We start from the raw sequence: 12,575 nt of genomic DNA on the forward strand, positions 1-12,575 counted from the left end.
TGTTGTGTAGAAGAAACAGAGGACGAGACAGAACTAGTAGGTGGTAAAAGACTTGCAAGATGTTGCCGGCATTGCACTTCACCAGGGAAAGAGGAAGAATGCTGAGTCCAATCATTTTCTTCACGTACCGGCATGAACGCTGAGTCATTAAAAAGACGGAGAGACACCTGCCGAGAAGAGTTGCAGCTGCCAACGAAAGCTGCAGATGAAGATCTAGAGGCCTTACGAAGACCTAGACCACCCAAACGAACTGGAAGAGTTGAAAAGCCTCTAAACTGTGATGAAGACCACTGTCAAACTGCATCAATACATCATTGATCTTGAAGCCAGGAACCGTTCTAATGATGTGATTCAGCTTGCAAAGGCTCAAACAGCTCCGGAGAAGATGAAGCTCAACCTGAGGATCCTCTAAAGCTGTCAAACGGTCCTAAATTGTAACTGGCTTAATTAATTAACAAGTTCTTGTAGCTACTAACAGAACAGAACCGATTTCAGTAAGAAAGCCATGATAAAGTTGTTACAACTTCATTTCCGGAATGATTCAATCTGTGCCTAGATAAAATCTGTAGTCTTCTTATGTTAGTGAGGTCTCTTCAAAACACTCTAATCCATCTCTAGATCTGCCATATATGTTGCACAATTCTATCAGAGTGCGATATTTATTAATTGTAGATGTGTGTGTATACATAGCTGTCAGGTTTAATTTGCTGGTCCAATCGTTAGCTTAGCAAATTTTAAACTTTTGTAGTATTACCGTATTTCTTCGATCAAACACCGTGGCGTTTATTTTCAGCTAGTACTTCAAATACGGCGTTTAGACGAGGGAGGCGTTTATTCAAAGACGGGGTTTATTTGTTACGTTAAAGGCTCTCTGTCCGTGCTTTAGAACTGTCAAACTGTAGGTCTGACATCTTTTCAAGAGAACGACACGTAGATACTGGTACATGTGTACCAGCTGAGTATACATTTCACAATTTGCGATGAGAAGTCATGTGGTGAAATCCGAGTAGTCTACCCGTCTGCCAGGTCACGTATGCTTATGAAGAAGTCGTACGATTTTTCCTTCAAAATACGAACAATAGATGAAATGTGGTGTTTATTCTAGAGCAGCGTTTATATGTTAATTAACTATTCATGGTGTACTCTCAGTTGCGGCGTTTAATTAATTAATTCTACCAGGGCGACGTCTATTCGGTGCATATCTTGGGCCACGTTTATTCGAGGATACGGGCGGCGTTTAATAATCATACAGTATGTTTATTAGTGTTATTTAAATTAATTAATTAATTAATGTTTGCAAAATTGTAGACTATACGGGACAGTTGAAGTAGACACACGTGATAAAACAATAATGTCAGGAAGTCAGGAACAAACAAATAGAAGGATTCTGCAATCGTTGCAAGAGCGAAGAGAGAAGTTGAGGGTGCAAGAACAACAACAACAACAAACTGGAAAAAGAACCGTTGGTCCTCCTATGAGGTCTTCTGGCTCCAGACCGTCTTCGCGAACTGTTATTACAAGCAAACCACCAGATCCAAGCGCTGCGCTGCGAGAACAGAGTGAGGCTCAGCACATGCTGCTTCAACAAAGAGCAGCATTGCAACACGCACATTCGCAGTCGTACGGATACTACGTCACGCAGGACTCTCAATTTGGAAACTTAATATTGCCAGTTTTGCCTAGATTTGAAGATAAAAACTAGTTCAGTAAGCATTTGATAATTTTGACGTTCTTATATCATAATTATGAAAAACGCATCAGTTGACTTGTCACATGATCGTATGATGCGAAAGGCCCGGATAAACCATAGAATCGGGTAGTGAGTAGCAGGCGTTTGTTAGCTCTTCTCCTCTATTTACCATGATCCACTCACTGTTTATGATCAACAAGTCGGGGTAAGTAACTACTTGAAGGTTCCCAGTGGTTAGAATATTGATAACCCTACATATTGATGTAGAGACGTATTCATGGAGAAGCATTGGCGTAGCGTCGTCAGTAAGTCTGTCTGCGACTACTTCTTTGAAGCTCAGACTAAGGTAAGGGATGATATGTGAGTAACTAGGTTTAATATTAATTAATTTGTTGAAAGTTGTCCATCGCATTCCTTCAATTGCAAGCACCGGCGTAGCGTCTTGGGGAGTGTGAAGGGGAGGCTATAGCCCCCAAACATTTTGGGCGTGTCACTCCGCTTCAAGCAGAACTCTAGGCTGGCAAACAGTCCACTCAGTCCTAGAGTAAATACTGTAGTATTTTGACAACAATGTTGACTATATATATATATATACAGACTTGGACAAAATTATAGGGACACCCCGCTGTGGGTATGTAGTAACACAATAATTAGGTCACAATTTACCAACTATCAATATTGTTAAGAACTTAATAGTTACTGCGTTGATTGTTAGGTGTCTTGAGAATACTGTAGACCCTAAATTGTTTTCTTTACGTTTCGCATTGCGGAAAACGAGACCTAAAAGTGTATGACATCATGACTGCGTAAGCGTCGTAAGTTAGACTCTCTCTCTGATTTTGTTTAGTGGCTTTTAAAAAAGCCGGTTTTAATAACGCGAAGGAAAATTGAAGCCCTTCACCAGTTCGTCAGTACCGAGTGTTCCCGTCTCTCGCCCTCCTGATTGCGTCCAAACGTCGCGGAACACTTTCTGCCAAGTTCCGGACACGCACGGCTGGAATCTGCTGCCATGCCTCTTGTAGAGCATTCCAGAGCTCAGCTGCAGTTCTCGGTTCGCGACGGTTGGCAGCAGCTTTGAGTTCATGCCACAAGTTCTCGATTGGATTCGCATCAGGCGAGTTTGGCGGCCAGTCCAGCAGTGTGACGTCATGCTGGCGTAGCCATTGTCTTTTTGACCTAGACGTGTTGATTGGCGCGTTGTCCTGCTGGAAGACAAAGTCGTCTCCTATCAGTGCCGCTGTGTCTGTAAGCATGTGCTCCTTCAGAATCTGTTGGTACGCCTTGCTGTCCAAATGACCTTCCAGTTTCACCAGAGACCCCACTCCATGCCAACACATTGATCCCCACACCATCACACTAGCCGCGTGCTGGACCGTACGGTCACAACATTCAGGGAGAATTCCTCACCTTTGCAACGCCAAACGTACAGAGCACCATCGTTTCCTATGCTGACTTTTTGACTCATCTGTAAAAAGAACAGATTTTCAGTCATCCAAAGTCCATTGTGTGTGAGTGGTTGCCCATCCCAGTCGCAAACGCCGAGGGTTTTCTGTTAGCAGTGGTTTTATTCTAGGCCTCTGAGCGTTCACTCCTGTCTCACTGAGACGATGACGGACTGTTCTACTTGACACCTGCTTGTCGGTTTCATCAGCCAGCTGATACGAGAGCAGTCGTGATGGTGCTCGTCGGTTCTGCAGTGCCATTCTCTTCAGTCGATGATCTTCCCGGATTGTCGTTGCCTTCCCATGTCCAGATCGTTTTTCATAATCGCTGCTGCCATGGGAAAGTTGTTGCAGGCACTGATGAACCGAATTCCTGGAGCGGCGGACAAAAGCTGCAATCTGACACACAGAATGGCCAACTGAGTGAAGGGCTTCAATTTTCCCTCGCGTTTTTGGACTCAACTGTTTGCCTCAAGGCATTGCTGCAACTCGTGAAATATCGCACGGAACAATACTCTGCAACTGCGTGCAACTGAACGTTCAGGCTAACTTATCGCCTAAGTTTGGCGGTCTCAAGGGCAGCGGTTTTAGTGCAGCTGACATTTTGGCGGTAGCAGTTTGAGATTTTGCTACATGAAACGTGGACCGGAAGTGGCATGTCAATGTTCTTTTGTTGCTATAACTTTTTTAGTTTTTGTCTTAGCAGGATTTTTTGTAATTAATTAGTGTCGCATGATTTTTGAATACGTTGAAGTTTGTTTATTGATTAAAATGGCAAAACTATTCGAATTGTGATGACATGCGCGAAATCAATGCGTAAAAACAGATGATTCGCCTTTTTTCATAATGTTGATAAGAGGACCCACAAAATTGCTTTCACTCTCTACTACAGAGCATTCTTAGATTGTATGCCAAGAATGAGGAAAAGTAGGAATGGCCATCTTCCTTCTTCAAAGCAAACTAGATATGCAGTAGGTAGTAAGTACAGCTGCAGTCTTGAACTCAAGCTATGTTACATACTAACAATGGCGCAATCCATAAAAAAAGAAATTCGAAAAACATTTGGTTTTGGTAAAGAAAAATTCAGTGCCAAAGTTAGACTAGACACAAAAATGCCAGGTGTCCCTATAATTTTGTCCAAGTCTGTTTATATATATATATATATATATATATATATATATATCACTTTTTAAATGTTTTTTAAAAGATTTTGCATATATCTTTGACCATACACATCATCATTTCAGTATATGGTAAAACAAGTGTCGAATAGTTGTGGACACGTGAAGTGCCCATCATATGTAAGACGTTTGATATACGCTTTCCTGCAATAGCAGAGTCAAAGAAGACTGCATCAAAAAAGTAGCCTATATAGGATTATGTATCAATTTTTCAAATAGGTTTAGGGTCGATAACTTGATTAACCGGAGAATGCATGGAATCTCTACTACCTATTGCACTCTCGTACTTCTACACTCTGTGCTCAGGCTATTCTAGCTAACTAGACCTACTGCTCGCTAGATTACAAAATGCTGGGGAAAAATTGGCCAATGCCGGTTTGCACTGAATTAGTATTATACATTGTACTGTCATCGAGATGCCGTTTTGACGGGCAAAGCTAGGGCATCATGTGATCTCAAATGTGGAGGGCTCATAGACAAAAGCTAAGCATGTGACATTGTAGAAAACATTATATGTTAATAATTAATTCAACTCAAAATATAGGTTTATTATAAATTTTCAGTACTCAGCGACAGCCAATTTTAAAGAAATGTATTACACGAGCTTTTATGTAGAGAAAGGTGTCTTTCACAGAAAGCAGCACATTGCGACTTATGATCATTTATGCTACTTTTTGGTTCTTTAGTTGTGCATACGATAAGAATCTAAGATTTGTGACCTTGAGGAACCGCTGGCAGTGCCAGGTTTATGTCTTTAACATGTCAAATCTAAGATGTTTTAAAGTCCATTCCCAAATAGGAGAATATGTGGAGACTGCGGTTGATGGATAAGGAATTGAAGAGCAGAAATGGGTGTAGTTAAGTACTGCTAATGGAATAAATGGTTCCAGTATAGAAATGTTTAGCTATGAACTTACGTTCAAGGGTTCAACCAATGCTTCAACTACATAAGCTGGCTAGCTACAGCTGTTTTTCTTATCAATTCATAGTTCAAAGTAGGTCCACTTCAGCTTTCAGGTAGTGGGCGTTATAGCGGTGACTTTGAAGTTATCTGATACCTGGTGTAAATGCAAGAGTTGGGCAGAACCTAGCCCGTGTCATACAGGAAGTTACTAATTGTGTCCTAAAAAATAAAGAACCAATCACAGTATTCATTAACTTATCTGGAACCTCCTCCTTGTCAGCTTTCCAATGATGTTGGTATCAACTCTAGGATGTACGCTTCAAGAGATATGGGTTTTTTCTCACGTATTCTCCTATTTGGGAATGGACTTTAGTTAGGTCTGCATAATTCTTAAACAAATCAAGATTAAATACAATAACAATTTTAACGAACCAGGCCCTCAAAAAGTGGGGATAGTGCCGACCCTATAGTTCCTACCCTAGCTCATAGTACGTGATGCATTTGGATGAGCTCAGCGAGTGAAAATCTTCATGACACGGACTGTCTTAGCCTCAACTTCCGGACCAGAGCGAAGGTTACCAAACAGTGTCCATCACAATGTCCTGGCAATGGCAGACGTTCATACTGTGAAAGTAAATATGGGCGTGGCTTTGCGGTGTGATTGATCAGCTTCAAACTTGAAGACCACACTATGCCGGTGTTGCAGGTAACGTCTATCACTTTCTTCAATTGCAAGTAACGTCTTGCAATCGAGTGTATGAAAACTGAAACGGAATTGCTTCTCTATTTATTTATAATTGGTTTGGTGTCATGTAGGTACAGAGCTGTAGCGTAGTTGTGACAGCCAAGTCACATGATGTCGTTTGATCTCGGTTAGTCAATTTGAAGGAACAAATCCAGATGCTTGCATTCGGTTATGTCTAGCCATAAAATTTGTGCTTTGGATATTGGAAACTTTGAAACGGTTTTATTGGTAATATACAGACAAATTAATTAAAGTTAGATTAGCTCTTTAACTTAATTAAATGTACATATTGAATACCATATAACCAGTTATTTCTGCGATCATGATATTTCTGCGAATTCTGCAAAGAAATCATGGAGCGTACCAATAACATTTGCAGATACATAAGCCTATCCTCAGAGTCCCAGGCAGTCACTGTGTAGACACATGTACACTTGTGTACACCAGTAACTGTCTTCCTGGTTGAAACGCAGGAATTTAATTTGCTGTAATTAAAACTTTTGTTTAGATACTCCAATCGCAGTAATTTAAGACTGCCGAAATAACCGGTTGTATGGTAGTAGTGAATGGAACTGCAGCGTGCTAGGTATGTTGAAATGCAGTATAGTATACATTACATGTATGAGACATTATGTACTTTATATGTAATCGTATTTCTCTTCTACTCGTAACACAATTTACTATATGTATTCTAAAGGTTAATTCTGCTTGTAATATTTCAATCTGTATTTTATGTTGATTTAATGAAGTTAGAACTAGAGTACAATACTGGCTCTATAAACTAGACCAAAGGCACATTTCTACTAGCGCTTAAACCGGTGTAGCAATTGGTCTAAGTTTAGGATTGGTCCGTTCCTGTCTGCACTAAACCATTTATATTCTAAACCTAAACCACTTTTCCTAGACCCATTTTGTAGTTTTAGCAAGTGGTTTACGTTTAACTGCCAAGTGATGGTAACGTGCCTGCTTGATGGTGGTCATTGACAACGCCATTTTGATGATATTTATTATTTTGTTGAGATGGGATTGCTTTGAAAGATGGAAGCTTTATCAATGAAAGGATAGAAATCAGGAGCGATTGCATGTACCTAGATGCTGAATTGGAGTCTCAGTGACGTCCTACTATTGCTACAGAGCAGCGCAGTGTATCACAGCAAGTGTCATTCTAGGAATACTGCTCCATTGCAAAACAGACTTGTCTGGATATCTCACACTTCCCTGATGCACGAGTCTTAAGGTTCAACTATAAAATAAGGAACAAGAAGGCCGGTTTATATGAACAACATAGCATTTTAGCATCTCGCCATGACTACGTAAGACATATCAAATCCTACTCTGACGCTTGTAGGCCCATTGCATACTTGGCTGAGATGTGGTTAAATGCCCGCCATACCAACGAGTGTTGCTGGATTGACTGCGACGGGGGAATGGTCTGCGTGTACCATCAGGATTAGGAGGCAGATTCATCGTTCTACACGCTGGATATGATAATGACTGAATTCCAGATGCACAGCTCGTCTTCAGAGGTTGAAAGGGCACTAAAGACTACCACAATGAGATGAACACTCAGCATTTTATGGAGTGGTGTAAGAGAAAAGTTGATACCAGACCTTCCCAAGAGGTCTGTGATAGTGCTTGACAATGCCAAGTACCATAATGAAACTGTGGAAAAAATTCCTACCAAAAGTAGCACAAAGCAGGCTACAATTCAATACTTAGCAGCTCACGACATGGCCTACAAAAAGAAAATGTTGAAAGCAGAGTTGTTTCTACTCATAAAAGCTAGTAATCCCACCAAGTTGTACCTTAGTAGGCTTACTGACATTCTCGCCACTAAACACAGCTATGATGTTCTCAGGTTGCCAGTTGGCCATTGTGAGCCGAACCCTATCGAACTGATATGGGCTCAAGTAAAGGGATAAACAGCTGCACACAACACTGACTTCACATGGCTGGAATAAAAAGCTTGCGAAAGAGGGAATTGACGAAGTTATGCCGGTACAATGGAAAAGTTGCATGCACAAGGTGATTCGAGATGTTGAGGAACATTACCAAAAAACTGATGGAATTGTTGAGGAAGTCGTGAACTGAGTAGTCATTAAGCTTCGTCGTGGTGAAGACTCATCTGACAGCAGTGACGATGCTGTAGGAGATTCACATGAGTAACAATTTACATTGTGCCAGTGTGTATCTGTGATTGGAGTCATAGTTTTGGCAGACTCTGTGATCCCAGTTTGTGGTAGGGTAAGGGGTGGAGTTAGTTGACGTGCACAACAGGAAATACCTAATTGTGAAGCTACACTTGGTTGGTTTGAAATGGTGCTTTGCTAATCTGACTTTGCCTTGGCATGAGCTTTCTATAGATAGAAATAATTGCACTCAGGGACATCCCACAGCCTAGCTTCAAGAGTTTTCCCACTGTACGCAAAATTTTCTGGATAGACTTTATGATATACCACGAGACATGGAACAGTTGAACAATCTTGACTCAACAATTTAGTGATCGATTAGATTTGTCTTTATAGAAGTGTTTGACATTTGTTTTAGAAATGGACATTTAGAAAGACAAACAAATTAAATGTCACTGTAGATTTGAAATTTGAGACTGTACCAACTTTGATCAGGTTGCAACTGAAGTTCGTGGCTGCTTTGGTGTTGCCTTTGCGCCCCACAAATCGAAACAAGTTAGCTATGCAATAGAGAGGGCCTTATAGGATTGAGAGATCAGATGGTTTGAATGATTACTTCGTCAATATCAGCGAGAAGAAAATGACAAACAAGATAAACATACTATCAATGATATTCAGTCAAATTGCATGGGATAAGATTTTAACTAATACATGAATAGTTTGTATAAACTGTTTAATGTAACTCTAATACAAGACTACAGATAAAAAGTGGTAATCGCTGGATTTCATTGCAAAAATTTGTAGTTTTGACAAGTATGCTACTCTGAATTTTGAGCAGTATGCTTAAAAATTATGTCAAATGGGATATTTCAGGATTACGATGAAAGGAATTTGTAGTAGTTTAAAGATAAACATTATATTGATAGTTTCAAGATGATTAATCAAGCAGGATGTATACTGTAAGTATTATACGACTGAATTTTTTGAATAATGGTTTTCCATGAGGCTGGTCAGTGATTAGTAGTACAGACATTAGTGATGGTAATTATTATTGTTGGCTTGACTAATTTAGGCCAGCAGTCCAGCAGATGTGCCTCCAGTCTTGGCTACTCCTCATCATTACCTTATTTCCATATACAGAAATGAGTTGTACTTTGTGGCTGTACTACAGAAAGAAGGTGACAGTCTGATGTGTGTATTTGTGTGTGACTTGTTGAGTATGTATGTAGCATGTCTAGTTGTAGGAATCTAACAAGATGATGAATAGTTCAGGTTTTTGTTTATTTTAACAGTTCAGCCGCTTTTTGTAATTGAGTTTCTGCATCGCGTCATGGATGTTTTCGCTGACTACTTTGGGGCATGCACAGAACTGGCAATAAAGGATCACTATGTTATCGTATATGAGGTTAGGTCATAAACAGACTAATTAACTTAATGATCTTTAATTAATTGTAAATTAAATAAAATAGACACAGTAGCAATTATCGAATATAGACTTTGGCTGTAAGAGCTTCTATGTTACATGTTGCATGAGGTTACATGTTTACTGAAGCATTTATTGTGATTGTTTTCGGTATGCTGCTAGAAATTATCTATTTTATAAGGCAGCACTGGTCATTTGGTGGCCATACCTGGCATTGATTGTATATAATTTAATACATAATTTTGTGTATGCCACCATAGAAATTCAAATATATGATAATCATAGGAATAGATATGAACCAGTAAGGTTGTCATGTTGTTCTGGTAGAACCAAACACAGCAAACTATTGCTGCATTTATACATTACTGTCATTGCTCTTGTAATTTTATCTATTAGAATGGCAACAGTTGATTATGTGGTCAGATGTGGTCATATGAGCAATACATGGTCAACAGTTAGAACATTGTAGATAATGCTCAATAGCTTATTTACAAAGTTGTGTTTTGGAAGAAGGATTTACCAACGGGTACATGCTGTATTAAAGCCAGATTACATACATGTACCTTTATGCTACAATAACATAGTGTGTAAACTGTCGCAATCCTTGTTGGTTGTATGGATGGTACACTGTAGTGGATGTTTGCTTGACTCATCTATTGTATTGACATACCTATTGCTTGCATTTAGCACAGCATGAATTTGAGCTTATTAAACCCTGCTTAGAATAGTGTCGTAAGTCAATGTGCACAAATAATACGTTGTCAGTGTGATATAGACTTAATTCTTCGTGTCATAAATAGCAGACAGGTTGGCATTGATAGATTGTAGGGTTAGAATTGGCATCTAATGATGGTACAGTATTGATATGATTTTGTCTTACAGCTTCTTGATGAGATGCTTGACAATGGTTATCCACATGTGACTGATGTCAACGTGTTGAAGGACATGATCAGACCTCCCACAGTTCTTGGTGCTGTTGTAGATACAGTTACTGGTCGTTCACGGTGATTATGGCAGTTGCAATGAGATTGTAGCTTTTAGTGTTCTATTTTGTGTAACAGCATGAGTAACACACTGCCATCAGGTCAGCTGTCTAACATACCTTGGAGACGGCAAGGAGTCAAATATGCTAACAATGAAGTTTGAATTTCTTTTATTATTAATTTAGTTTGTGTTGTAATTACCATCATTGATTCAACAGGCATACTTTGATGTCATTGAAGAAGTAGATGCCATCGTTGATAAATCAGTAAGTTGCAAACACAAGATATGTTGGAGGCATGTTAAACCATTGGGGTTTTAGGGAACAACTGTGCAGTCAGAGATTCATGGATCAGTAAGGTGGTTGTGTTATGGCCCGTAGTTTGTCTTATTTAGTTACTATTACAGGTTGAGTGTTCTATAAGACTTTCTGGGATGCCAGGTAATCGGCAGCATAAATACTGATGATGTTGTATATTATGTTTGTGTTTCACGCAGACTTGACAATGTCATTTATCAATCCTCGACTGCTGGATGATGTTAGCTTTCATCCCTGTGTTCGATATCGTCGATGGGAGGTTTGTTGTCTACGTATGTGCTGTGTTGTTGTCTATCGTGTTGTTTGTAGAGTGAGCGTGTCTTATCATTTGTTCCACCTGATGGAAAGTTTCGAATGTTGTCATACCACATTGGGGCATCTAGGTGACGTCTGCCAACTCAAATGGTTTTGATATCTTTAGTATTGGTTACTTGCTTTTAGTGTCGTTATGCTACCTGTATGGGTGAAACCCACATTCAATTTTAGAGAAGCAAGACTGATATATTGTAGTTTGCAGTATGTGCGCACTATACGTATGTTTTGGTAATTTGTAGGGATCTGGTAACATGGATATTACGGTTGGGCCGAAACAGACAATGGGCAAGCAAGTGTGTATACTTGCATGTAGTACGAAAGTAGCGTATACATATATTGCTATCTATATCACAGGTTGAAGATCTAGCACTGTCTATTACAATGCCAAAGATAGTACTAAATTGCAGCCTGACTTGTAATGGTAAGAAAGTAGAAACGTACCTTAGACTTGTTCCAGAAGCAACCTCTGATTCTGTTTCCAATGTATCATTATTCATTGTGACAGCAAAAAATCAGTAACTTGATCAACTATGCTAGAGGTGATGGTCAACGCCATCGTTGGTGCCTTAAGTAACAGACTTGTCTCCACAAGGTTGACATCAATGTGCCCATTTTAGACTAGTGTATCTTTACTTCTTTTCACACTTTGCTTGGTCCTGAATCACAAGTTTCCTCAATTTATATATTACAGTTAAGGTTTATACAAACTTCTGTTTTTGAAAACGTTGACTGTGAAAATACGTTATTTGGAAGGGCTTTGTAACATGTCATTCTGTACTTGATATGTATGTTCAAAGTCTTTTTCCATTATAATAATATATTTTAATATGAATTGCAGTTGGAAACTACTTGTTTGATCCTACAAGTAAATCTCTCAAATGGCATGTAAGCGCTATTAATTAACTTTCATTACTGGACTTCACAAATTGCCTGTGTTGTTCTTTTCAGATTGGTAAACTGAACCCACAGAAACAGCCACAACTGCAAGGATCGGTCAGTCTAAACATGTTTGAGAGCAAAATTGGACTTATGTATTGATAACATGTGACTTAGATCACGCTACAGTCTGGAAGTGGACCGCCTGACTCTAATCCAACAACAGAGGCATGGCGTTGACTATGCAGTAGGCAAATATAGATCTCATCGTTTTGTGTTTTAGGTGCAGTTTAGGATCCCACAGTTAGCTATATCGAACCTCAAAGTCAATCGTCTAGATTTGTATGGCGAGGTGTGCACATTTGACACTGCGCATGTACCGTACGCTAACATCATCTATTGTTGATGGATAGAAATACAAGCCATTCAAAGGAGTAAAGTATACAACAAAAGCTGGCAAGTATCAGGTCAGGGCGTAGATTCTCATACAACTCAATTGTTTAGTGGTAGCTGATGAACACTTGCGTACTGATTTGAATTTATACAATTGATTCTGATGCTGACAAGTTA

The 12,575-nt window shown here is 39.5% G+C and overlaps 1 protein-coding gene across 1 annotated transcript; it reads left to right on the forward strand.

The window, feature by feature from the left end:
• The first annotated feature begins 1,764 nt into the window (after positions 1-1,764).
• Positions 1,765-12,575, forward strand: LOC134191189 (AP-3 complex subunit mu-1-like). Its single transcript, XM_062659772.1, has 19 exons — positions 1,765-1,895; positions 1,958-2,036; positions 9,164-9,269; positions 9,384-9,496; positions 10,397-10,518; positions 10,576-10,654; positions 10,716-10,763; positions 10,818-10,850; positions 10,904-10,937; positions 10,994-11,073; positions 11,124-11,197; positions 11,256-11,304; positions 11,369-11,422; positions 11,484-11,550; positions 11,968-12,014; positions 12,078-12,122; positions 12,183-12,233; positions 12,289-12,357; positions 12,419-12,575. The coding sequence occupies exons 1-19, from the start codon at positions 1,861-1,863 to the stop codon at positions 12,482-12,484; spliced, it is 1,251 nt and encodes a 416-aa protein (XP_062515756.1). The 5' UTR covers positions 1,765-1,860; the 3' UTR covers positions 12,485-12,575.

This window comes from Corticium candelabrum, chromosome 15 (assembly GCF_963422355.1).
Source record: "Corticium candelabrum chromosome 15, ooCorCand1.1, whole genome shotgun sequence".
In the NCBI taxonomy this organism is placed as follows: domain Eukaryota; kingdom Metazoa; phylum Porifera; class Homoscleromorpha; order Homosclerophorida; family Plakinidae; genus Corticium; species Corticium candelabrum.

Excerpts from the sequence above, each read along its gene's own strand:
- LOC134191189 (XM_062659772.1), top strand. The coding sequence starts at position 1,861 with ATGATCCACTCACTGTTTATGATCAACAAGTCGGG. Across the intron at positions 11,305-11,368 it reads CCACATTCAATTTTAGAGAA|GGATCTGGTAACATGGATAT; the intron begins GCAAGACTGATA and ends GGTAATTTGTAG. Across the intron at positions 12,015-12,077 it reads GTAAATCTCTCAAATGGCAT|ATTGGTAAACTGAACCCACA; the intron begins GTAAGCGCTATT and ends TGTTCTTTTCAG.